The sequence below is a fragment of the Acipenser ruthenus genome, chromosome 15, assembly GCF_902713425.1.
Source record: "Acipenser ruthenus chromosome 15, fAciRut3.2 maternal haplotype, whole genome shotgun sequence".
In the NCBI taxonomy this organism is placed as follows: Eukaryota; Metazoa; Chordata; class Actinopteri; order Acipenseriformes; family Acipenseridae; genus Acipenser; species Acipenser ruthenus.
The window spans coordinates 30,060,532-30,087,090 of NC_081203.1; the positions used below are offsets into that span (position 1 = coordinate 30,060,532).

At 36.1% G+C, this 26,559-nt stretch overlaps 1 protein-coding gene across 2 annotated transcripts in view; it reads left to right on the top strand.

Annotated features, from left to right (window-relative positions):
* Nucleotides 1-26,559, top strand: part of LOC117422536 (protein phosphatase 1 regulatory subunit 37-like) — a 35,018-nt gene that overhangs the window by 2,307 nt on the left and 6,152 nt on the right. Inside the window, exons 2-11 of one of the 2 annotated variants that reach the window (XM_034928002.2) lie at nucleotides 737-890; nucleotides 2,351-2,448; nucleotides 6,281-6,326; nucleotides 8,120-8,220; nucleotides 8,569-8,688; nucleotides 9,018-9,165; nucleotides 9,930-10,085; nucleotides 10,347-10,459; nucleotides 13,600-13,741; nucleotides 14,488-14,654. In XM_034928002.2, coding sequence (XP_034783893.1) covers nucleotides 743-890; nucleotides 2,351-2,448; nucleotides 6,281-6,326; nucleotides 8,120-8,220; nucleotides 8,569-8,688; nucleotides 9,018-9,165; nucleotides 9,930-10,085; nucleotides 10,347-10,459; nucleotides 13,600-13,741; nucleotides 14,488-14,654 — 1,239 coding nt within the window. In that variant the 5' untranslated portion in view covers nucleotides 737-742. Of the gene's footprint in view, nucleotides 1-631; nucleotides 891-2,350; nucleotides 2,449-6,280; nucleotides 6,327-8,119; nucleotides 8,221-8,568; nucleotides 8,689-9,017; nucleotides 9,166-9,929; nucleotides 10,086-10,346; nucleotides 10,460-13,599; nucleotides 13,742-14,487; nucleotides 14,655-26,559 lie in introns of those variants that run through there. The other variant, XM_058987819.1, reaches the window with a different exon arrangement.

A 26,559-nucleotide genomic window follows, 5' to 3' on the forward strand; every position in this document is an offset into this window, starting at 1 on the left:
AGATGTGTTGTGCAAATGTAGTTTATGCCTTCTTCGCTTTAGTTTCTTTTATCTGGCTATTTGATATGGAAATATTGAATTTCACATGCACGTTAGAAGACTGCCTTATAAATAATGAATTGCACAGTATCCTATATCAGCTTTACGAAAGTGTTGAGCAGAGAGACTTCAGTTCCTAACATGGGCCTACGTCCTCGGAGATTTACCATCTGTGGAAGCATTTTGCACTGCTGAACTGGGATGATGCGCATTTAAGATTCTTATATTTTGTGTTAACAGGTTTATAATGTGACTGGTATATTATTATTATTATTATTATTATTAGTAGTAGTAGTAGTAGTAGTAGTAGTAGTAGTAGTAGTAGTAGTCATATTAGTATTATTAGCATTAAAATTATTATTATTCATATTAATTATGTTCATCTTAATGATATTTATCTAAATTTAAAACACAAGACGTAGTGTAATTAGAGCAGGCCAGATAGCTTATCTTTCCTGAAGGCATACATTAGAAACAAGATCTTCAAGCCTGGTTAAAATCCAGCAAACATCAGTATGGTATTTCTGTGCTGGCTACTGTATAAACAGTTTCTTGTCCCACTGGAGTGAAGAAGTCTAACTATGTAAACAGACAGACCTTGAGTGGCGCTAAAGCAACAACAACAAAAAAAGGGCCGTACAAAAATGTAAGTTAACTTTGTGACAGTGAGCCTGGTTTAATCTTGTGTTACCGACAGCTTGAAATGACAGGTAGTGAGGAAGACTACAATGCAGAACTGACTGCTTCTCCCCAGTCTGAGAAGAAATGTAGAGGTGAGAAACGTGTCTCCTTCCCCCCGGATGAAGAGATAGTGTCTGGCTTCGCTGAACGCAAGGACTTTTTAAGGGATGGTGAGTTTTGTACTTATTTTTCCATATTTTCCTTATTTTCCTTTCCCCATTTTTACTGTCCGGGATTGATATGGCGAGTGATGATAATGTGTCCGGTGTAGTAAGTTATTTAAAACATGACTTGGGTGAACAGAGCTTGGTGAGTCTGATTGGCTAAACAAGACTCCAAATAGATGATAGATAAATACTTTTGGACACTGCAATGCTTATAACTTTCTGGGCCTCCATCTTTTAAGTTTGTTTGACGTTGAAAATGAAATATTAAATAATGCGATTGTTTCTTTGAGGGTTTCATGAAAAAGCTATTGAAAAGCTTTTCTGACCACCAAATCTTTTGGCCACTTGTTTAGTGGTTTGCTGAAAGACAATTATTGGATCCACCTCTAAAATTAAAATAAATGGAAACTATAAGTCTTTTAACGTCAACCCATTTTCACAGCTTTGCTTTTTCAGTCTATGAGTGCTCACATACGATGCCAGTATCCAAAAGGGAGGGTGTAATTTAGGTGATGACAGGCTACTAGATTTTAATTCAAATCCATCAGTCAGATCAGCAAAATCGAGGTTGCAACACTTAAGGCAGAAAGCTAAAGCTTTTAGAGGGAACTTGTTTTTCTATTAACAAGGCTGCTGGATAGCTTTTTTTAAATTTTTTAATATTGCTGTTTACCAAATGTTGATTTGTCTTCTTTGACAAACATGAGATATCATTATCGCCAAGTTTCTTTCAGCCATTTGTTGTAATGCTTGTTTACATTTACTGCCAAACATATCTCTGTTCAGTAAAGTTCTACATGTATATGCAGGTACCAATCAATACCTAACTGAAACACACAAATGTTGAACAATACCTGTTTCTGGCTGCTGAGCCAAGGCTACAGAACAAGGAACAAAAAAAAAAAAATACTAACACAAAGCCAATTTTTTTCCAACTTGAAATGCCTTTTTATTTAAAAGGAAAGATGTGGGAGGCTCCAGAAAGGTTTAACTAATGTGGACTTAAACCTGACATTTTCTCTGGGCATCGCTTCTGAGTTAAACATTGAAAGGCAGCCCTGACCCTTAGTTCCTGTGCCTTGTGGCTACTAGAGGTGTTCTTCAGCAGGGTAACACTTATACCTAATGAAATGTGCCTAGTGGATATAAAGCATAGGAACTACCAGTGAACCTTGTCCTAATTATTGTGGGCACCTTTTCTCCCATTAGCTAATACTTTGCATTCACTTTTCTTCATGAGATTATGAGATTTTAGAAATGTGCATCCTTTATTCACAAAACTTTCAAATGATACTTTTGATCTGCATTCCCCTATTTTTTCATATCTTATGTGTGTGAGAGAGGGTGGGGGTGTATGGATGACCACAGAATGACTTAATATCTAGGAAATTCAAGGTATGTTCCTTTTCTTAACGAGATGAACCAGGAAATAAATTTGTAATGATCATATTATTTTATTTTAGTTGACAGTATCACCTTGAAAGAGATAATAGCTTCCTATAAGCAAAGCTGTGAGAAGCACCAAGTGGAACCCAAACCAAAGTTACTGGAACAACTCCAGGTACAGTATAAATGGCATGAATCACAGTAATGAGGATCAGATAAGGCTGTTGACAATTTAAAATTTGATTTAATGGATCTCTTTTAGGACTTATGAGTTGTGGTGCTTTTTTAAATGGTTGTCATTTTGAGCAATGACAAATAAGTAGCGTGGAAGTACACTTCTACAATGCCTGTTTCCATGGACAAAAATACATATTTTTTATGTTTAGTTAATCTGTTCATGTACATAAATTAATGATCAAAGAGCATTGTTTTTCGTAAAATTTGAGACTTAACACTGCTTACATTAACAACATACTGTATTATCTTGGAGCGGCTAAAAAGCTTGAATGCAATAGTGTAGGTAGTGTTCATAAAGTAGAAAAATATGTATAGTTAAGCAGCAGCTAAACAGAGCAATATTATGACTATGGCTGCAAGTGAATTTGTAATAAGGAATTGAAAGAGACCTAAATAGCATATGTATTAAATTTGGTATTTTGAATCAGGGTACCTTGAGAATAGGCTATTTGAAGTATTTATTGTACCCCTAGGTATTTCCTTTGAAATGTTTAAAGTAGATTAAACGGTATTTCTGTTGATACAGCTTAATAAAAGCAGTAAACAATAACAGATTTAAGCATAGGCCTTCGGGCCTCACGGTGAATTACAAGCCTGTAATGTTGTCAAGTTTTAAGTCTTGAATGTTTTACTTTGTTCTGCTTTTGGTTCTCTGGACCCAGCTAAATACTGTGTATAAATCAGAAGGCAGTAGAACTACTAAAGCTCTGTTAGAGAGGTGAACAGGGCTCCCAGTAATTATCAAAATAATTAGGCACTAATCTATCACATTCTGTCTAGTGTAGACAGTCTTTAGAGCTGTTCTTTTTACTATACATTACTCCCACTATTATCCAATTCTATTTGTGAAGAGAAGCAACCCATGATCCAACTAACAGGATTGCAACACACCAAACAATGGGTAGACTTGTGCTTCCAAATCTAAAGAACCACTTGGGTATTTCAGAGTTTTAAGGGACCAATTATCACTTGTTCCATGGCATCACTGTACTGTGAAATCTAAAGCCCTTTACACAGTGTTGCTCCTGCCCAGGTTCCGACCCGGGTTGGGTTGTGGCTATCTGGGTCACAATCCTGCGTAGTGTGAAACCACGCAGCAACCCACCTCAGGATGTGGGTCAACACGCTTTGACCCGGGTCAAGTGAGACAAAATGCATGATGGCCATTCGTAAGACGACGAAGTCACACCTGCATGAAGGTTTTACTTCCGTAAGGAACATTTCTGTTTTTTCTGTTTAGCCATGTTTTTGTTGATTGAGACACACTATGAGCCAGATTGCAGCAGGGATGAAGAAACATTTGCTCTAACCAACATTTGTGCCGACATTCAATCCAGTGTACTTGCTTCTTACCCAGGTCGACCCTGCTTCTTCAAAAAGCAGTGTGAAATCGGGTAGCAGACCTGCTTGACACCAGGTCACGACCCTGGTAGAGCATGCCAATGTGAAAGGGGTTTAACATATTTGCACACCCCTAATGACCTTATTACAGAAATTCCACCTTGCTCAAGCTTGCTTATAGACTGCCCCAAAAGGGTTATTGATAGTAGCAAGTATGTCAGTATCATCCCCTGCCACGTCTATAACATATCTCAAAAGTATGTACAGAATAGTTTAGAATAAGAATCAGCAATTAAATATTAAGTCACAATTTCATAAGTGATTCTTCACATATTTACAAAAATGTAAGTGTGACATACAGATAAACTGACGTACAGACAGACAGACACCGCCTTACATCACCAGAATCTGAAATTCTCAATAATGTATGCTAAATAATGTTAATACCAAGTTCCGTGACAATTGGATAAGTGATTCTCCAGTTAATGAAAAAATGTGAAGTGTGACGTACGAACGTACAACCGCCTACACGATATACCCAGCGGGGGATGATAATTCACAATCTAGAACACATAGATACAAATATGAGGGTATAACTCATTCCTGTAACATGTCATAGCTAGATTTGTCACTTGCTTGTTAATATATGTTTATTGTTTATTCATAATAATAATAATAATAATAATAATAATAATAATAATAATCATGATGATAATAATGAAATGAATAATAGATACAGAACACCAGGGACTTGCAATCACTATAGATAGTCCTGTTAATCTGGTATGGCTTGTTGTACAGTGGAAAGTAAGTTGGTCATTGAACCTGTTTTAACTTAGACTCCAAACTATAATATAGAATACAGAAATGTGTAACTTTATTATAGGCAAAGTGCAATACACCACAGAGTCATAATAGACAGATTTTTTGAAGTGGGGGGGGGGGGGGGGGGCATGTAAATCGCATGCCCAGCACTCAATACAAAAATGGGAATTAAAAAGATATGTTCTAGCAACCTCTAAGGGTAACAACACATATTGTACTTTTATCCTCTGAATGCAGTGTCTGGAATTTAAAATCAAAATGCATGAACAAAGAAAAATAGTGGAAATATTTTGAAAGTCAATTACAATTTTGTGTACGTTTTCATTTTTGTTAATGATAAATTAAGTTACTAATTCTGTCTATGCTCTTTCTAGACACTGCAGGTTTAATTGCTAATTGTTAACTGGGAATGAATACATTTGCATATTAATTAGCTCCCAATTTACATTTTTAATTTGCTGCCTTCAAAGGGTGTGAGATAAAAGGTTGTGTTATTTTAAATAATTTATGCTTTATTGCTGAAAAGATGCTGAAAGGAAATGTGCAGCTGATTTTAACCCCTGAGAGCTTTTACGATATAAAGCGCTCCAAAAAGTATTTAAAAAATACTAATTAAATGGAACAAAAAAACCTGAAGTGAAACAGTTCTTAACACAAAGCCACCCAGAATATAAACAGCTCTAGCAGGTCTCCAGGATTTAGAAGGTGAAGAACAGAAATGTACCAGAGATGCTTTTGTTGAAGTCAAGTGCAGAAGAAGCATTTCCATGACTGAAATTGAGTTATTTCTTTTTATCACTTAATTTTGCTATTTCCCTTCTGATGCTGATAAATTTGGCTACAGCAAAATGCTATTAAAAAAAAAAAAGTTATAAAAATAAAGTGACTTTTTGAAACAACTATTTCTGCCTGCTGCACTGTGTCTAAATGTATAACTAGTTAGGTGGCGGTCATGCGATGATTAGAATGGTGGGGGGCTTGGCGTTTGACTGTGAGTGTGTATCACTGCCAGGGAAGTTCAAAAAGCAATTTACAGAAGGACATTTTCTGACATACTTTAAAATGTGTTAAAGATGAGGACCATTTTACTTAATGTTTCAATATGTTGCACATTAGCATAGATATTAATGAGCCGTGGAATCCAGACCTCCTCTGTGTGTCATACTTAAATCAGTGTGTCAACCATTAATTCATGTTAAGTGCAGCGAAATGCTTTTTAAGGCTAATATACCCTTAAAGAGCGAAGGAAACAGTAACAGCATGATATATAAAAAGGACAAAATAAAGGTCACTAACCCTATTATTACATTTTAATTCTGTCACTGCTATCATTACACTGCTTTTAAAAAGTATAACAACTTAACAAAAATGCTTATACCAATCAGAATAATGAATGTATCCATTAATGGATAGCAGTTCTAATTGATTGCAGTGAATTGTGATGGGGGTGGTTTGCTACAATAGTCTCCTAAGAAGTGGCATGAAATAACATACGGTATATGAATCCGAGTTTACTATGCATGCAAATATTGTATATTCTTATTTCTTTAAAAAGCTTTTTTTTTTTTAGTATGACTTTTTTCCATTTTCATTTTGCATTGCAGACCATCACAGATTTGCACAGTAGGGTCAGATGTCTAGATCTGAAAGGTAATTACTAGCTTTGTGTTTTTTTTTTACTGAACATCCTTATTTTCTAAACATTTTCTTCATGCCTTCTGGGAATGGTTTCTCTTACACAAAGAGAAGAGAGCAAGGGAAGACAATCAAATTGCTGTTTAAAATTGTTACTGCCATTGATAACCAACTACAGTATTTATTTATTTATTTTTTTATATAAATGATTACTTTAAATTGGTGAGCTACCCCATCCAGCAACAATAGTATCAATTTACTAGTGAATGATTACCACTTTGGGGTATAAACATGCACCTATATTACACACCATAAGAGTGGGGCCACATGACACGGTTATGCTACTAGTATCCCAGTAGTATAAGAAGAAACATCTTGTCATAAAAAGGTTTCGTTTCAGTGAATCTAAATGCTGATTTAGATATTTGTCAAATTAAATCTTGGATATATTTAATAAACACCCCACAGTATTAATATACATCTAATAACAGCAACCACATTGGTGTGAAGAAAGCTCTAGCTCACACAGTAATGCCCCCTCCACTGCTGTCTTCTGTTTCATCATTGTAGATAACATTCGTTAAAATAGATCAAATTAAAAAGGAAACACTTGAAAAATGGCTTAGGGTAAATATAAATAAAAGGAAATAACTTTTTATTTTTCAAATGAAAGATGCTTATTTCCATGGGGATGCTGCCAAAAATAGCAGCTTCGATGGAGCGTTGATGAATGTTTTTGCAGCATTTTTTCTACACACTTGCTAACATTGAGTTGCAAACATTTTTTTTAATGCATTGTGCTTGCAACATGCTGTTGACACAGATACTGTATGAACTGTAATGCATTTTGGATGGACAGTACAATACAAAAAGTGCATATGTCGTTCATTTTTAATGTTATCCAGGTATTTTACATAGCAGCAACCTGTTTTAATAATCTGGGTGGATTTTTATACCACCTCCCTAAAACATACAAACCTGATCTACTGAGGACCTTTCTTTGCTGTATTTGTACTGTATTTATTGATGTTAATAAGGGGATCAATCTTTTAAAGGGGGCGAAAGATCAGAGGGACTGAGGGGCACTTAAAGTGTATGATTTCTTATTCATTTGGATTGACAAATGTCTTCAATATCTTCAAGGAGAAAGTTTTTGTTTATCTTTTAATACGGCTCGCTTGTTTTACTTCTTGCTTCCTGGTCACACGTTGATGACATCTGATTTTAAGTCTCTGTACATTATCTATAGCAGGCAGAAGGGATTAGAAAATGGGATTTTCAGATCCCCTTATGTGGCACAGTTAAGTGATTATTGTAAAAATCATTTTATAAATGATATGCCAACGATGAATAAATTATTATCTTCCAACATGCAGCTCGGAGCAATCTGGTGCACACACCAGCAATGAAGATAAGAGTTTACGAGGAGAAAGGGTCCTTTGAATATTTTCATAATAAAGATGGACTACTGTGTCCATCAAAGTGTTTCTTTAGGCTTTGTTTAAAAGTCATCTGTTTCAGAATTATCAGCAGCTTTTTAAAATTATCCCTTTTTGGTGGGGGGGGTGGGGTGTTTCATGACAATCTTGAGCACGACCTGCATATAACTAGATCAAACCGAGACAAACACTCTATCTCTTCTGTAAAGTTTCAGACAAGTATTTAAAAAGTCACACTGTTTACGTTTAAGGACGCATTTAGCTACCATTATCCAAACTGCCCAATCTCAGATAACTCTGGCTGAGATCAGCAATTGTCTGACAGTGCAGCAAACAATTGTAATTGTGCAAAGTTGAATTGCTTTTCAGATGAACGGTTAGATTACCAAGCATGTGAATCTCTTGAAGGATTACTGAAACTGTTACAATACGAGTTTCTCAATCTGCAGGAGGCTGAATTGGATGAAAATGTGAGTATGCAAAATAAACTGTTCATTAGCAGAGGCATCTTAAAAAAAAAGTTGGACTGCTAGTGATTTCTTGTAACAGTCCAATCAGCAAGTTGCCTAAAATGGATTGAATAAACAGACCTGCTTGCCCCATTCTAAAAATGATTACTACAAGTAATTCAATCTTTTGTGCAGGAGGAACAGAAAGTCATCTTTAAATTTCAAATTACTGACCTTGAATCTCACAATAGGACAACATACAGTATCCCTAAAACCCCTGCAATAGCCAAAATCTAAACCAAGACCCCCCAACATGGAAGTTTGATTTAGGAAAAACTAATTATGTTTCAATATTTACTCTTTTTTCAGGGGGCCTCTGCTTTGTTTGATATGATTTCTTATTATGAATCAGCGACACACCTCAACATTTCCTGTAATAAAAGAATTGGGGCCTTGGGCTGGCGGTCTTTATCTCACCTGATACAGCAGGTAACATCACATTTGTTCATGTAAATGCTACATTTAATTGAGGACCAGAGAAGTGCCGATATAATTTATTACCAGGAGTGGTACTATCTGCTTCTATTATTCAATTCAGTAATTCATTTTGGTCTTGTTTTATTTTACTGGTCACTTTTTTGTTTATAATCTCTTCACTTATTAACATGTTAACACATCTGTTTAATTGTTTGTTAAGGGCAATTAAAAGGTACTGTTGTCTTGAAAATGATGCATATCCCTTCCGATTTAAGCAGGAGAGATGCAGTCTTAGAGCAGCAGCTGTACCTTTGTAAAGAATTCCAATGTGTGTTTTTCAGAGCAGTTGCCTGTGGAGACTGGATGCATGTAACATACCCGTACTGGAGTATCCTGCACAGGCCATGTCACGAGCCTTGCAGTCCAGTAGACTGGCTGTACTGCACTTTGAAAAAACATGTGTGAGTGGTAGGCCTCTCTTTACACTAGGTGAGTTTATTTTCTCAGTAGATGGGAATGACTGAGAGACCTCCCCTTTAATTACACCTGATTACACATGCTTTCTATTTTATGTAATGTGAAAGCATGCAGTTCTTTATTCCTTTTATAATGTTCCTTTATAGCTTTCTTTGCCTTTCCAGCATGTTGCAGTTTCTTTCTATGATAAGCATTTCATTATTTGAAGCTATGCTGACTTTTTATTTCCCATTTAAACCTGAGCTTCTGGCAGGTAATTTGCCTACTCTATTCACTGTGTCGTCTCTCAGTGGAAACCAGAGTGGCTGATTGTTGTGATCGACTCGCTGGGCTTGATTGCAGGACTAGGCTTTGTAGTTGACTGAATCAATCGCAACGATCAATCCACTTGGTTCCAACTGTGAATGATGACAATGTTGGCATTCTGCGTGCAACTGTAATCATTTGGTTGCTGCCTAGAGTGGCTGCCCTACAAAACCACTACTGGGCTTTCAGCTAAAACAAAGGAATGCCATCACTAATCAGATTGTGTCCTAAAACTCTTTTTAACATCTAATACAATGGTCTCTTAACTTTCAGATTAAAAATTATGTTTTCAGAAGCCTTGTTTATTGCACACTTTACACTACATTTTGTATTTATTTAGTTGTTGTTCATAAAAGGTAAGGCTAGGCATGGAGCTGATAGCACATCCTTTATCAAGGATTGTACAGTAATTAATAGTGCAGTTTGTGTCAATTTTAGTATAAATCTTTCTGTTGATTGCATGCTTCTAGTTTCTGCTCTGAAGTTGAACACAGCCCTGCAGGAGCTTTACCTGGCAGACAATGATCTCAACAGCTTTCAGGACTCAATGCAGCTTGGCGACCTTCTCAAATACAACCATACTCTTAGAGTGCTGGACTTAAGCAACAACCTAATATCAGACACAGGTAAAATTCAGTGTTATTATACTAGGCAGGATTGTATGGGAAATAGAACATGCCTAAAAGGAAATTCAGTTACTGTACACAGTGTAGTTATAGTATAACTATTGTGGGTGTCAATTTTTTTTTTAAACTGTCCAGTTTCTCTTAAGATCAAATCATCCTCATTCCTGTCTTCCTAATATAACCTGGTGAATGTATAATAAAATCAGTCAGTATCAAGGGCGGTGGTTTGATTGACCTTAAGTACAAAACCTTCTGTTGTAGGTCTTGAAGATATATGTGAAGGTTTAAAGGTACAGAAGACTGGTCTTAGAAAACTAGTGCTGTGGAACAACCTACTAACCTTCAAAGGCATGACCCATCTGGCACGTACTCTGGTGAGTAGGAGATGTAACTAAACAGGTTCCAACTGTGTGTAAAATCCTTAAAGGTAGACAGGCCACAGGCACAAACATATACTGTAACATTTCTGAATAGGCAACTGCTCTGTAGATAATACAAAAAGTGATACACAAGAGAGCCCTAATGTAATCCGGTGGGATGTCATAGTGGAAAGAGAATAGGGTGTTCTGACCCTTTATCTATAAAAATAAAGATCCTTCTGTGCTCTTTGCAGAGGTGGTGTGTCATCCAAAATACTGCAGGGAGCATATGCAAATTCTCTGCCTGGTCGTAATGGGGGTGGGGTTATTTTAACTTCTGTTAACATTACTGGCTTGCATTTTGTTGGTAGGAGATTAGGTTCTGTGTTTAGCGTCACTGGAACCTAGTACAGCTTCTCAGTGACATGCACCAAAGGGGTGTTAGTTACGGTCTTGTCTTTCCAAGAAAGAGTTTGTGGTGCATGAGGTCAACATCTAATTCTACATGAAAACAATTTTTTAAATTATGTGCAATGACTATAGCTATTTTTTTTGCAAGTATTCCTTGACATGCTACTATTTGATTGCTGTGATATTTTGCTCAGAAAACAAATATGTGTTGACTTTTCAAATGACCTACAACACTGTTTGTTGCTGTTGCATCACTGGGAGTTTTTCATTTTGCATGTGATATTAAATCTCACACCGAAGGCCATAACAGATGTACTGTACACTGCTAGCTGTCAGGGAAAAAAAAGAAAACAATGGGCATACCAAAAATAGCATGACTTTTCCTTGCAGGATAGCTCTTATATAAAATCCCTAATAATATCCATTCTTCTTCAAATGCACTGATTGTCAGAATAAACTACACCTTCTGTCATTTGAATGGCGATTGAAAATCAAAAAGATACACATTAAGGGCCCGTTTTCTTTCATCCTGAATGTACACATTCAAGGCTGATCCATCCAGGCTGAAAATAAAGCAGACTTGTTCCATTTCAGTGCCACTGAATGCGAACAGTTTGATTAAATAATAGATATGTGTTTGGGAGGTTTTCTCTTGTAGTCTGTGATTAAGAAGGATAACTAGACATCCTTGCAACTGTAATGATCATAATTAGAGCAGTGGCTGGTAGTGTCGAATCTGACACTGGAAAGGCTGTTATTAACCTTTCGCTTTTTTTTTTGGTACTTTTTTAAAAAGAGAAACAATGCCCAGGAATAAATTAAATCGCCAATTTACCTGCCAGTTTATGTCCTTCGGAGATTGGGATTGCAATGCGTTGTTTTCATTGGTGCAATATGACTAATTCCTGGGTTATTATTAGTGGCGTTTTAAAGGGATACTGCAAGACTTTTCCAGTTCAAACCACTATTACTGTCTGATATACTGTAAAATATGCAGCAGCTGTAACAAGGCTATGTAGGTCAGGCAAAGTCTTCATAATGGAATTATTTTCGGCATTGAGATGAACATCATGATTTATTTTATCATTACTGTACAGAGAAGAAATTGTTCTGTCACAAACCTTGAATAGGTCTATGCATTGCTTCATATATAGATCCCTATTGTATTTTGAAAAGTGATATTCGGTTCATCTGATGAAAAATGGAATAGGTAAAATACATTCATTGCCCTTTTAACAGAGCACACAACCCGTAAAAAAAAAAAAAAAAAAAAAAAACTTGGAAAATATCTTTACCAAAAAACAGACAATAGCTTATGTGTGCAAAGTAAATAAAAAGTGGAGTTATTTTATATGCACATAGCAAGTGTGGCATACTTTTGCTTACTGTAAATAGTTAGTGGCACATATAGCTACTAAGAGATCTAAGAGATTTACGGCACAACTCAATTATAGATGTAGAATATGGTTGGTATTATACTAATTAATGTAGCCCCAGGTGAGAAGTTTGCAAGTGGACTGTCATTAGCACAGGATTAGATGATGTCAATGTGCAGTTCACTTTGATGGGATCATAAGGTGTCTTGAATATTAAGAAACAGGTTTCATGATAACTACAACTACCACCACCATGACCTTAAATTATAATGTGAATCCTTTAAAAAAAAAAAAAAAAATCAAATATATTCACTAATTCGTCTTTCTCTGTAATTATGAGCATGGATTTAAAGCTTGGCAATGTCCCAGAATGTTATGTGATTAATTTATGTGGAGAAGCATGCATATTAAGTTGTTCATAATGTTCTCTCTGAATCTCAGAGCAGGCCCCTTAAAAAGGAAAAGAACACTGTGCCCAAATGAGTGTCTTGTGTAACACTACAAATACAATATACTGTATATATAATAGTGATTGTGATTTGTGTCCCACTACTGTGCTGAATTGAGCTTCAAGAGCTACAGAGTGACTTTCATTATGCAGGTTGTAGCTGTTGTTGTTACCATTCACAAAAAAGCGAATCTGTTTAACAGGCCCTAAGCAGTTTTTACAACTTTGATTTGGTGACCAATCGTGACTGTACTATACAGTAAAAAGGGAGAACATTTCCATGCTTGTGTTTGTTACTCTGGCTCAGTGGTGCCGTCCTATATCTGAAAGTACCGCAACGCCACTAAATTTTCTTAAACAAGGACTGTTGCACAAATTCACACTTTATTTGTATGCTGAACTTCTAGTAACACGTATAATAGGTCATGCATGTATCTAATTTCTGCAAGCGCTTGTCTTTCTCCAGCTTGTCATCGACTACCTGACAGCGTTGCACAATAAAACAAAGAAGATGCTGACGTAATTGAGGCAGCAGAAAAATGATTTGGAAAAATATGCCGTGTACCCTTAACCCTCATGAATACAATTCCAGTAAAAAAAAAAAAGATATATTTTGTTTTGTTACTGAAAAATATGTTTTTGAAACCGTTAGAACAAGAGAAGTAACCTTTACTAATCAGCTGAGTCCAGGTGTCGTTAGCGTCACCATGGCCAATGGAGCAGCCACCCAAGGCATAACAACGAATGGTACAAAAACCTTTGCCTTTGTTCTTGTACTTGAGTACTTTTGAAAGTACTTGATCTATGCCTGGTTCCGACTCAGTGCCTTTGTTATCTCGGCTTTGGGAGAGCTCAATGTGTTACTATCCTAAATTAAAATGTGACCTATTTTTATCTCATCATGATTCTTTTTATTTTAGCCTTTTGTGGCAAGCCTTGAGACATTGAACCTTGGCCAAAATATACTCCAGAATAAAGGGATTCAGAGACTTAAAGATGCTCTCATAGTCAACAGATCACTTCTACAGCTGGGACTGGCCTCAACCAAAATAACCTGTGAAGGTACTACCTGATGGCAGCTATGAAAGATAAAACATTGAGTTTATACAAAGAGCTCTGAATAACAGTTAGATTTCTGGGATGGACATGATTACTGTCTGTCTAACCATAGTTTGTGGTGAACGATTACACAATTTAAAAGTACCTTATATTTTCCCATTGCTGTACAGAAAGTAATAGTGTATCTGTTGATCCTAGTCTTGTAGATAAACACGGGCCTCCATATCACAACTCTTTTTTCAATTGCATTCGTTCAGTTACCTTGTTTTTCTATAACAATCGTTTTATCACTAAAATAGAATTTAGCAAAACAACCAAAAAATAAAAAAAACAGTTAAAAGGAAAAAAGATTTGTGTGCCCTATTCACAAATTCTGTTTTGTTGAATAAAATACAATTTGATATCCATAAAACTGTTCTGTGCTGTTTTGGGGTTATTTAAATAATTTGAATAGCATCCTATAGCTATATCCAGTTGCAAACATCACAAAGTGCTTTGAAACAGAATTGTTTGTTAATATATCTTACATTTTAGACTGGTTATGTGACTGAATTGGTCAAACTGTAATTGAAGAAGTTCACTGGCAAATATATCAAGAGATCATACACAAATGTGTAGAAGGATGCAGCATGTCATTGAACTCCTGTGTAAAGGCAGTAACTCTGATGTGTTATTCCTTTTTTTCCTGTTAAAGTCAAAGGGAGTATATCAGTTTTGTTTTTCTAATCCCCTGTGTCTTTAACTTGCAGGAGCTGTAGCTCTGGCAGAGTTCATTGCAGAAAGTCCTCGGATCCAGAGACTAGATGTCCGTAAAAATTTGATCAGAGCAGGAGGGCTTATGGCTCTGTCTTTAGCACTACAAATTAACCGTTCCCTGATCAGAGTGGACTTAGACAAAAATGTGAAGAAAGAGAAGGTAAGCAAATAAGATATACTGTTCAAAGGAATATAATCTCAACCAAGGCACTTCTAGTTTTCCTATCTCTCGCACACATAGACACATTTTAAGACTTAACTGAGGCTCATTAGGGAGTATCGACCATCATAAACCCATGTAAATACAATTGTTAAAGTTATAATAGCAATTGATCAGTGGTGCCGCCCACCATGTCCATAGGTTAAACACTGCGGCAACAACTCATCTATGATTGTGTACTTTGCAGTTAACACTAGGTTAGAAACACAATATTCTGATTCAATCAGCTGTTAAAACAATGCATCAGTTCTTTTAACATGTTGTGCTTTTTCATATTTTTAAGGCCTGAGGAAAGTAATGCCACAACTTTAATACATGCCCCTGCTGGATTTAAAAAAAATAATTAAGCTCACTTGCCATCTGTTTGTCAGGATTTTATGCTCACTAACTTATTTGCATATTAGAACATTAATTAACTTCTCTAAGGAAAGGAAGCTTACTTTAAAAGTAACTCCAAAGCCCACTTATGAGAACATTCAAAAACATTTCTTATGTTACACCACCCTTACCATTTTGTTCTCTCATAAATTGAGCAGTCATGATCATGGCTGTTTTTAGCATGGGGTAGAGTAAAATAATAGCTTGAAAATCAGATCATTCTGTTGACATAATTTGAAACCCTTGACTTTCTGGACTCTGGAGCAATGTGACATTTTGTGAGTTGGTCCCAGGAGCTATCTTGAAAACCTTGCATAGGACAACTAAAATAAGAACCTGACACTAATTTTATCAATATCTCAATTGGACACTAAAATAAATAGTGAGAAATGTGTTTATACCGACTTCAGTTAGCCTGTGATACAACAAGTAATGTGATATATTCATCACACAGTAATGTTGCAGTCCAGTACACAAAAAGGTTTCCTTGTATATCTTTAAAACAGCCCTGCTGCACTGAATACAGTAGATACCCAAGACTATTATTATCTCCCTTCATTAGCTTCAGCAAAGAATCTCTAATGAGGGATTCAGTTGTATTTATTTGTGTTAGATTGGGAAAGGATAAACAGGATGTTTTCATTAGGTCCCGATTCTGTAAATACTGCCTCTCAATAGCAACATCTTGAAGTTTATCTATCTATCTATCTATCTATCTATCTATCTATCTATCTATCTATCTATCTATCATATATATGTAGATCATGATCTTGATTGACAGTTTCTTCTTAAAGCTATTTCATTTGATCAAGTACATATTGGTGCATTCATTCTTAGACATTTATTCATTTAAAATATGTAAACCGGGTAGTCCTGTGTCATGCAGTCTTTCTGTAAGCATGGTTCTGGCTGGAGAAATAGAAGGTTAAAGATTTTGTTCTTAAATGCAGCCCTGTGCTGTATAATAAATATTTCCTTTTCATTAAGTAGAAATATTTCCTTTTCATTAAGTAGAAATAGAAGCCAGCTAGAGGTGGAAGCTGATTGGCTGATAGTACTGAATCATTTTCTAATATAAGTATACTTCCTCCTGTGTCACAGGCATCAGTGTCCCATTGTAGCCTTGCATTCAAGTCCTAAGGTACACATAGGAAACTCTGGGATCAAGTGGGGTCCTGTAACACATTAAGTCAATAGGGAAACTGAAACACTATGGGAGAACTGTGCATATTATTATTATGCAAATTAGATGTCATAAAATGTGTGTTAAAACCTTGAAACTACACAGTAAGAGTAGAACCCAGAAAGTGGCATTTTAGTTGCCTTCAATAAAACCGAGCCTGGCTGCACTCTTGATAAATGAAAAAATAAACAAATGTATTTGCCAGCTGTGTAATTTACTGCAGCGCTCATTTACATATTAAAGCATTAATTAGCCCCTCTGAGCGCCTGTGCACGGATAGTATAATCATCGGACATGTAGTCACTCGGGACGGCTCCCTGATGCAGTCCTGGGGGAAGCTGAACAGTGCTGCTCTGGGCTCTGGGTGGTGTTACTGACCATGTGGAGCGTGTATGTGGGCTTTGTTTCCCAGCTCACAGGGGATGTAGTAGTGCGTTGCTCAGTTTTTAGCTTTTTCAGTCTCTTTGATGTGTCACATTTGATCTGTCTCCTTGTCAGTTTAATCGCTACACTTTTCCTACTGTTTCAGTCAGAGGTAATGACCTACAGCTTTACATTAATAAAAGGGGAAGAAGGAGAAAGAAATGTGCCATGTAGCCCTGCTGCTGATTGTAGAGGTAACTCTATTTCAAGAATTGATTAGACATTTAGATAGACAGTTACAGTAATTATAACCCCTTGCTGATGATTGGCAATCATTTTATATGATATCATGTTACTGTTGTGAGTAAGGATAAGGGATTCCCCTTTTATTATTTTGGACATGTTCCCTTCTCATGCTCACATATTCTATAACAAGTACAAGCTGCCTCGCTCTGTTAAAAGTATGCTTCAATCACAGTGGAAATGACAGCAGAATTGACAGACTTTCATAAGGGGCTTTTGTTGGTGCCCTATTGGATGGTGCTTTCATATTTAATCCTGGACAAACGATTAATATTGTGCTGACTTTATGAACTGTTCCGGAGCACAAACTTTATATGCGGTATTCATGCTATTGTTCAGAACAATTAAAACATTTGCAGATTAATCACATTGTATCAGTGCCATCATGGCTGACTATGGTGGCCCTGAACTCTATTGACAGTGTTATGGCAGGTGTTTATATTTGTCCAAATAACAGCCTGTTGCTGAAGGAAACATTTTTCAGCTTTAATTTAACGAGTATTTATATTGGTATTTTTGTACAATGACACATTGTTTTCTTCTTTGGTTGATAACATCTGTTTTTATAAGCTATATGTATAAGCTGTTTTTGTTTTTGCTTTACATTATACCTGATGCTGCGGTGTTAGAGGAGGGTATTACACTTGTTAAAAGAATACAGCACTGGTACTGGTGCATTATGTTGTCAGAAAAACATGTGTCGTTTCCCATTTGCCAGCAACAGTACTATGCGAGCTTTCAGCTTTTTAAAAGATGGCACATGTAATTGTAATAAACAAATTCCTTGTTAATAACTCTTTAATTACAAATGAATAGATGGTATATACGTGTATATAAAGTGTGACCAATATGGCAACTGCAAAAAATATATTGGTAGACCTTTAGTTTTGAGATAGCAAGGGTTTGCTGTGCTAACTGAGCTTATAATTCACAGTAGTAAATGAGATGTGCTAATACAGTGCCGTGAATTATCACTATCATCTTTCAGCAGAAGGTTATTATAGTGTTAGGTCCATGTGTTGTTGGCGATATTCACCTCTGAGCGGGACTGCGCTCTGGCATTCTGAAGCGGAGTTACTTTTCAGAGTAACTCCAGCTGGAGTGAAGGGGCTGCAGAGGATGTGCCCTGCTGTGTGGAGTATTGCAGCCTCTGTCCCTGTCATGCTATCCCTGCCTGCACAGGCACCATGGAGAGGAGCTAATTGGATTTGTTGTCACCTCCAGTAGCTGCCAGGAGCTGGCGTCTGCTTCGGTTAGAGATGAAGACATCACCGCGACAGGACCCCAGGAAAGGATCAGCTGGTATCCTGGGTACCGCTAATAAAGTCATGTTTGTTTTAATGTCCAAGTGGACCGGCTCAGACCAGCTGTTCACCTTTCTTTAGAGCTCAGTTGCAATAAAAGGGGACACAGCATCTAAATGCAAGACCTCGAAGGAGTCCATAGCGACGGAAACAAAAATAATATTCTGTAACATTTGTCTTGTTTTAGTCTTATTACATTTTGCATATGATCAGCATGATCATATAAAACATGTGGTACATGACATTGTGTTTCAGGAACTATAGCGTTTTCTTAAATTAAACATAAAGAGCCAGCTGGCATGACTTACTGTACTTTCCTGTCTCATGTTTGTGTTCTGTTACCCTGATGGTCTCTTGAAGGTAAAAGACTCCTGTAGTAGTTAATAGTTACCTAGCACAGGTCAACTCCCTAACCAGCTGCCTACACTTAAACCAATCCTTTAACCATCATTACAATGCTTCCTTCGCTACAGTATATATAAGCCAAGTGTTTTCATGGTTCTATACAAATGTGTATAATATATATATATATATATATTTAAATGAGTTGGATTTGAGTAGAGCAATGTATTAAAAAGCCGAATTGTATACTAAATGTACCAGTAAAACCAGAAGTTACTAGCCCCATACCCTCCATTTCTAGCATACATTCTCTCTGCTCTTAAAGATCTTTCTTCCCTCCTGTTCTCCTTCTAGCTGCACTTAAAAGCATTTTAAAGACAGTCATTAGTATGTAGTATGTATGTAGTGTAACTCCAGTTTTTAAACTGAAATATAAGGGTAAAAACATTCAAATTGTAGTTATGGCATTCACTACATTATAATCGCCTGTAAATAAACAGTAAATGTTACTTTGCAGTTGGATGTGTAATTGCAGAGTATCCACAGTGTTTACAAAATTTTACCCAAGATAAATAAAACATGTTGTTACAAAACTTTGAAACACTTAAAGACACTGAAGGTCGTATTTTTTCCAGGCCCATATTAATCAATATTGATGAAACATCTTAATAAAACATGTCTGGCCAAGTAGACAGAAAAGGAAATGCTTTTAAAGCAATCTAGCTTTCATTTTGTGGCGCAATATCTGATTAATTGGTAAGGAGGTTGAGACAGAGGCACACCTTGTCATTTAAATGGATGGTATCTCACCTGCAGAGTGAACTTTGAGGCTATTTGAGTCACAACTGTAATGTAACTGTAGACCAGAATTAGTACCATCATTCATACGGCTGAGGCCCAGCTGGACAGATGAATTCCATCAGTTACATTGTTGAGGGGAGGGGAGGTATGGGTAATCAAAGATTCATGAGAATTTAGCCACCTCACTCGTGCCTGTGTCGACTATTTTAATAACCTAAACAGTTGTAGACACCATTTAGTCCTAATAATTGGTGTCCCCCGTTTTTTTTCTTCTTTTGAAGAGGTCATATCTTTTTCAAAATGTTTTCTTTTTAGACCTCACATACAGATGTAAATTGTATCTGTATTCAAGGTAGTCTACATACAGGCATGCAAAACTAAAGGTGTTGGCACCACCCACACCTGTGCTAGACAATATCCTGACAAGCCAGAGTGGTGTCCAGTAAAATGTTTGTGTTTTTTAAGGCAACACTACATATTACTATTGCATGCAATCCTGCTCTGTTTTGCCATGTTTTTCCTTTTTTTCACATTCTTCTGAAATCGTATATCGGATACTGCATCCCTTCAACACCGCTGAAACCACTTCTATCCAATGCCGTGATGTAGCCAGTGAAACTGAACATTAGAGACAAACAAATCTCAGTATAAAGAGACAGAAATGAGAACTCGAAACCAGAATGAATGTAAACAGCAACAGAGGAAAGGAAGGAGAAAAGAAAAGAACTATTACAATGCCGTTTGTAGCTATACATGTATGTCCTTTAAACTCACAAAAGCAACACAATGTAGATGAATTCCATTTGTGACTTTTTCGTTTTCTAGCTTTCATTTCTATGTCGTGAATTGTAATTGAATGTGTATGTATTATGTTCTTTTTAGTGACATTCATCCAAACTAAAATCATTTCGCTGACAGACATCGGTGGTATGTAAATAATATTAGTGTGTGTTTGGGGGTGAGGTAATGAGATTGTGAATGTATTCATGGATCTGCAGAGTGCTATGAATGGCTGTCAAGCTGACCTAGAATGGGCTGGTATTGGGTTTGGCAGCACAGACCACTGTTTGTTTTTGTATTGCCCATAACATTCCACTCTTCTTGAGAATAGCATGTTTTCTTATGCCAGCACTTTGGGTGTTAAAAAAGAAAGAAAGTTAGAGTGAAATTATTCAAAACATTAGTCTAATTCTGCAGTGCAGCGGTTTGAAGAGAAAAAGGGGAATAACATATCAGTAATTGGGAAAATGTTGGTTCTGCAGGACTAGACATTCTGTACTCAGGGGATCAATTACAGAAACACTCATTCAGCTCTTTCTATTCAAATGAACACCTGAAGAGTGGGGTCTCAGTGGTTTTAAAAGCTTGGGATATTACTAGATAAATGTTAGTCCAATGAAGAGCTCATCAACGGCAATTTGTATGCATTTAAGCTGACAGCAAAAATACCTTTTTTTTTTTTTAAGTGTTTTGTCCTTTTTTTCCATTTTTATCTCACCCACTTAAGAAAATAGGTAAACTACTGTAAATTTGCGAACTGTGGCCTGCACTTTTATAATGAATGTACCTGTGGGAAGGTTTGACTCAGTTACTCTAAAGAGATTGCAAAGATTGTTATTTAGCTATAAATGCTTTATATTACGGTCTTGGAGAATTGCTTTTTAGCAGGCATGGCAAGTCAAACTGGGTTAAAACATTTATGAATGCAAGATTTCACTTCTGGTTGTGGTTCACATCCAGTAATGCCTAGAACTAGCGTTTATTGCAGTAATCAACCAACATCTCAACCCCTTAAATGTCATGAGACATGCAACCAGATAATACAATACAATAGAATACACATATGCAAATTATCTTCAAAAATTCTAAGCTTATACTGCAGTTTAAAGGTGAATTCCCTGATATAGTACTTGTTTTTACATAGAAATAGATACATTTTTAATTCCTGTTGAAATTCCTCTTAGTTTAAGATTTTGTTAAACCTTTTAAATGCTCTTTTATATTTTCTACACTGTGAAAAAGGTTAATTTGGATGCAACTAAAAAAAGATTCTATAATGCCAGGCCATGGAGCAATCTTATTCCCTAAATTATTTAAGAGCAGTGAAAAGATAAACTGTTGTATATTCAGTATAATGAAATTAATACAAGAAAGCACCTGGAAATATGCAAAAGATCATTTATAAAATTAACTTTGACCACTGAGTCATCTTTTTTCAATCTATTAAGCAGCTGCTAAATTGAAGGAAATTTCAAAGGCTGTAAACATATGGGTAACAACTGACTGCCTGTCCCCATAAATACATTTATAATACATAGTTACTTTTGCTGAATGTATATAAAATCATTGTCAAGTGATTCACATTCTATGCATACAAGAAGCTCATTTAGTTAATTAGCTCTGTAAAGTTGTTTTTTAGTAGTGATATGGGTCTCAGCCTGTCTGTTTACAGCAGCAGCAGCAGCAGCCCAGAGTGGGAGCACTGGTTATGCTGGTTTGGCTTCTTGGATTCCCAGATCATTATTAATCCTTCTTCCTGGTGAAAGTGTCTGTGTTTGGACAGAAACTCCCTGGAGCAGGCAGGCTCACATTACACTGGAATGATGACATGGTGTATGTCAACGTTAAGCGTCTACACCACCTCAGAGTACGATAACAACCAGAATGGCTTCTAGAACAAAATTAAGAAATGTTGCACATTGCAAGCTGATCAAAACTAGATAGATTTTCAGTAACATATTATACTTGTTTAACTCAGCAAAAATTACCAATTTGATTTGATAATATTGACTAATCCTGGTACAAAACTAGAGATGATAACAGATACGCCTGCTTCACAGAATGTTAATATGAAACTACAGGTTTCCAGGCTGACTTGCAAAGACAGTATGTCACAGAGGCTGACTAATTGTTGTTTCACCAGTGCATTGGACTCTTGTGTTCATTTCTCTGTTGTACTTGAATTTGATCGAAGGGGAAATTATTCATAGTCTACAGTATGTGCCCCTTGTAGAGGCCCTTGGATCTACAGTAGAGATTCCTGCAGGGAGAGCTGAGCACCTATAGTGACCAATGCTTGCCATCACTCATTCCCAAGCATCACTGTGGGATTGGTAGGATTATTGTACACTTACTTAGGGATGGTAACCTCACGCCATCACCAAGTAATCTTCATACCGTGCATAGAGATGATAAATAAAAATAGCCTAGCTACTGGAATGAATATACATCTCTGAGCTTGACTAGTGTTGCTACCCATGTACAAAAAAAACAAAACACAGTTAACACCAGAGTGTTAATCAGATAATCTGGGCTGTTAGTGTATCTTAATAGTTTACATTTACCTTTGATTTTGTAAAAAGCTAATGTGGTGCTATCCAATATTCTTGTCTCAGATTCTTGGTTATGAAACAACCATAATTCACTAAAGTAATACTTTATAGCACAAGGTATTTGAAACAAAAAGAAAAAATCAACAGCTTTCTATAATGTGTTGCTTGTACCACTTTAATGCACTTGTACTGCAGTTGTTTTTCATATAGCTGGCAGTTCCCAATCGATGGATGGGTACTCACAATCTCAAATACATGAGCTGCATTCTGCTTTTAGTGAAGTCCTCCTTGAGATGATATGATATTATGATATTAAGGATAAAAAGCCCTCTATGATCCATGATGATTGTCCATTGTCTAGTGCCTTCACCTGTCAAGTGACATTATTTTGTTTTTCCACAAAAGACACCAAGCAACTTTTTATTGACTGTATGTACCGGTATAGATACGATACTATCCTTACAGTACACTCTAACCAACAAAACACTTTTCCCAATATACTAACTTGGCATCACTACAAAAAGCTGTGTACTGGGGTTTACTGGCTTTTAATCCAGGTTTTTAAAGTGGGGTAGTCTGGTCTGGTGAAATGCAGTACCCCAAAGAAGTATGTGTTCTTTGGCATGAATATCCATTAAGGCCACATATACCAGGCTCAGATCAAGATGGGGGATCAGTGGGAAGATGGTCCTTAGTCTACACTACTCACCCAAGCACCTAATTTAACTAAGCAGGTAAAGTGCAAGATTTAACAGCCTTTGAACTGTTAATACATGTTACAATGGCAGCACAATTAGGAGGAAAGCGCTTCCCTCAATTCCCCAGTCTATCCTCATTTTCAAAATGCATATATGCATTATTACTTAAGCATGGCATTTTTTGTTTAATATAGCATTGATTGTGAATGACCACTGATTTTTCAATGTGGAATGATCTGTGCCTTGTCATTGTTATGGCTTGCATGTTTATGGAGCATCCCACTGTAGCCCTCAATGGTCAGAATCCCTTCCTTTACTGTTTGTACCCTGGGGTTACCCATTTATCTGCAGAAAATCAGATCGAATGTTTCCTGGTTTTAGCCATGTGATTTCTTTGTGTGATTGATTTCCCTCTGGTAGTTCTACTTAATTAAGAGATGCAGACTATGAAGGATCCTATCCTGGATATCACACATGCTACAACTGCACGTGTATTCAGGATACATGGCAATCTTTTTGTGCAAATTAGAGATATGCATTAGTTTTGTTTACTTGAACAGCAGATGGCTGTAATGTAGAAGACTGCTTTGCAAGAAGCATGAGCCTATGTAAAGCAAACTGTCCCATGGTATGCATACCGGGGTATTTCTGAAGTCCTTTGTCATACAGCTGAATAATAACAAGGGAACTTCAATTTTTAATTATTTTAAATAAAAAAAGCCTATCTAATGTCCAGCTCAAACATTTTTTTTCTTTTTTTTGTTTGTTAAAAAATTGCTTTCAACATCCCCATGAATATTTTGTCAGAATTTTAGCTAGTCAGGATTCAGTCTTCATTTTGAATACAACAGCGACATCTAGAGTTTGCCAGGTGCATTTGTTTAAAATATTCAAACAGCCACAGAACAATGGAAAAACGTTCCTACAGCATGTTTGTATCTTGGTGTAAGCTCACCAGAGTGGGAAAGAAACCCATAATGCAGCATTAATTATAGCAATTTATGTGAAAAATGCACTATCATAAGGGTAAATGCATTCATTAACATTTGGTTTTCGAGTGAAGGCGTTCCCCATTCCAGCTTATAGGTGTCAAGGCACATCGACAAAAAATTCAAAATAATTGTATTACAATTTATATGAAGACTAACTACTAATAGAAAACAATTTATTTAGGATATGTATTTAATTTAATGGCAGAGCCCTAGGGTTATAATGTAACCCTGTTTCAGAGTTGGTAGTATATTCCATAAATTCACTTTTCTGGACGAGTATTTATTGACTAATGTAGTCATTGCATTAGTCATTAAACAATTTTACTTTTGACTGCCTCAATATATATATATATATATATATATATATATATATATATATATATATATATATATATATATATATATATATATACACACACACACACACATTTGAAAACAAAAATAAATTATTTGCAACATAATTAAATTTAAATCATTAGATCCCCACTTTGAAGTCTTTTTTTTCGAAAAAAAAAAAAAAAAAGATTTGAGAGGGAAATGCATTTGTTGAGGATTTTGTATTGCATATAGGACTTTAATTGTTGCATTGAATCTTGTATTTCCATTTTACCTCAAAAATGTTATTTTGGTGTTGGTGTTTTGTACCTTTTGGGGCTTACCAAAATAATTGTATTGAAATAAATAATCTTTGTATTTTAATTCTTCATTGAATATATCTGGCTTTTTATTTAATTTAAAAAACAAATGGCCAACTCAAAACACCTGCAAGTGAACACAGCACCACAGGGGCGGTTACTTTCAGTGGTTTTCAGTGATGCTTTCCATCTGAATGCCCTACATTTCCATAACAAGCATTAAAGCAACTTTTGCTATAAAACAAACAGCAAGAAAATGGTGTTTGTAAAATCCAATTTCTTTGAAATGGCTCTAAAGCATCATACATAAAAATGCTGTTTCAATAGTGTTCTAAACTGCTTGCATGTATTTGGTACAGTTAATTGATGTATAGACTCCTGATAAAACATCCTCTAAAGAAAAGAAAAAAAAAAGTTTAAAATAAATTCTGGTACTAAAACCTGTATTAATATGCTTAAAGAATAAAAATGAAGAAAAAAAACTGCTTGTTTATACTTGTAACTGGCATATAAAATGTTCAGTAATTTACATATATTAGCATATAAAGTAATAGGCACAGATGCCAAGAAAATGTTGAAAAACAGATTAATTGTCATCCACCAGGCACAGTGACATAGTTAAAAATGAGCCCCTTTTAAGAAGCCAATTATCAGAGAATATCCAAAGTAGTCCGTTTCATCTTTGTTTTTCTTTTTTATGTATATCATTTTTTAGCCCCCCATTCTGCTGCTATCCCTGAAAACCCACACCACCTGTCTGCCCACTCTCTGAGAGTTTGAAAAAAAAAATGAAATATACGCTCATTACAATGACAGTTGAAAACACAAGACGCAGTAGGATGCGGTCTTGCTAGGTAACATATCAGATTTGGTTTTGTACCAATTGCATGCACCAAAACATTCGGCCGCCAAAACATATCCAGAGATGTTGAAAATAGAGCAAAAAGCGTTTGAAATGTAAGAACTGTTTAATAGCAATGCAACAGCACTGCAATGGTAATGTACTGAGGGACAACTGTAGCACAAGAATACCTTCAATGGTATATGAGCCATTGGTAGAATATTAGTAACGACTGGGATGTAACAATGAAATATACGCTCATTACAATGACAGTTGAAAACACAAGACAGCTAAGAATGGTGTTCTCTCAAAGTAGAAAGAGCAAACACTGCTTTTAGCGCATAGAGCTGGGCTGGGAATGCTCAGTAAGGGGCGTGTAAGTGTTCTGTTGGTGTTCGTTTTATTGTGCACTGCGGAAGCCACCACAGCCAGCCTTAAAATATCAGAGAAAAACAAAACTGAAGACAGACCACATTTAAATCACAAAATCACAAAATACAATCTAGCTTATATAAAGTGTGAAGTATCTATGTAAGCAGATTCAATTGCTTGGGTACCAAATTCACAGGTATAATGAATAGGTTATGGTTAATTTACTCTTTATAAGGAGTGCATTACAACAGTATTAATCATAACAACAGTATTAAATCAACCCATAGGAATTGCAGTTATG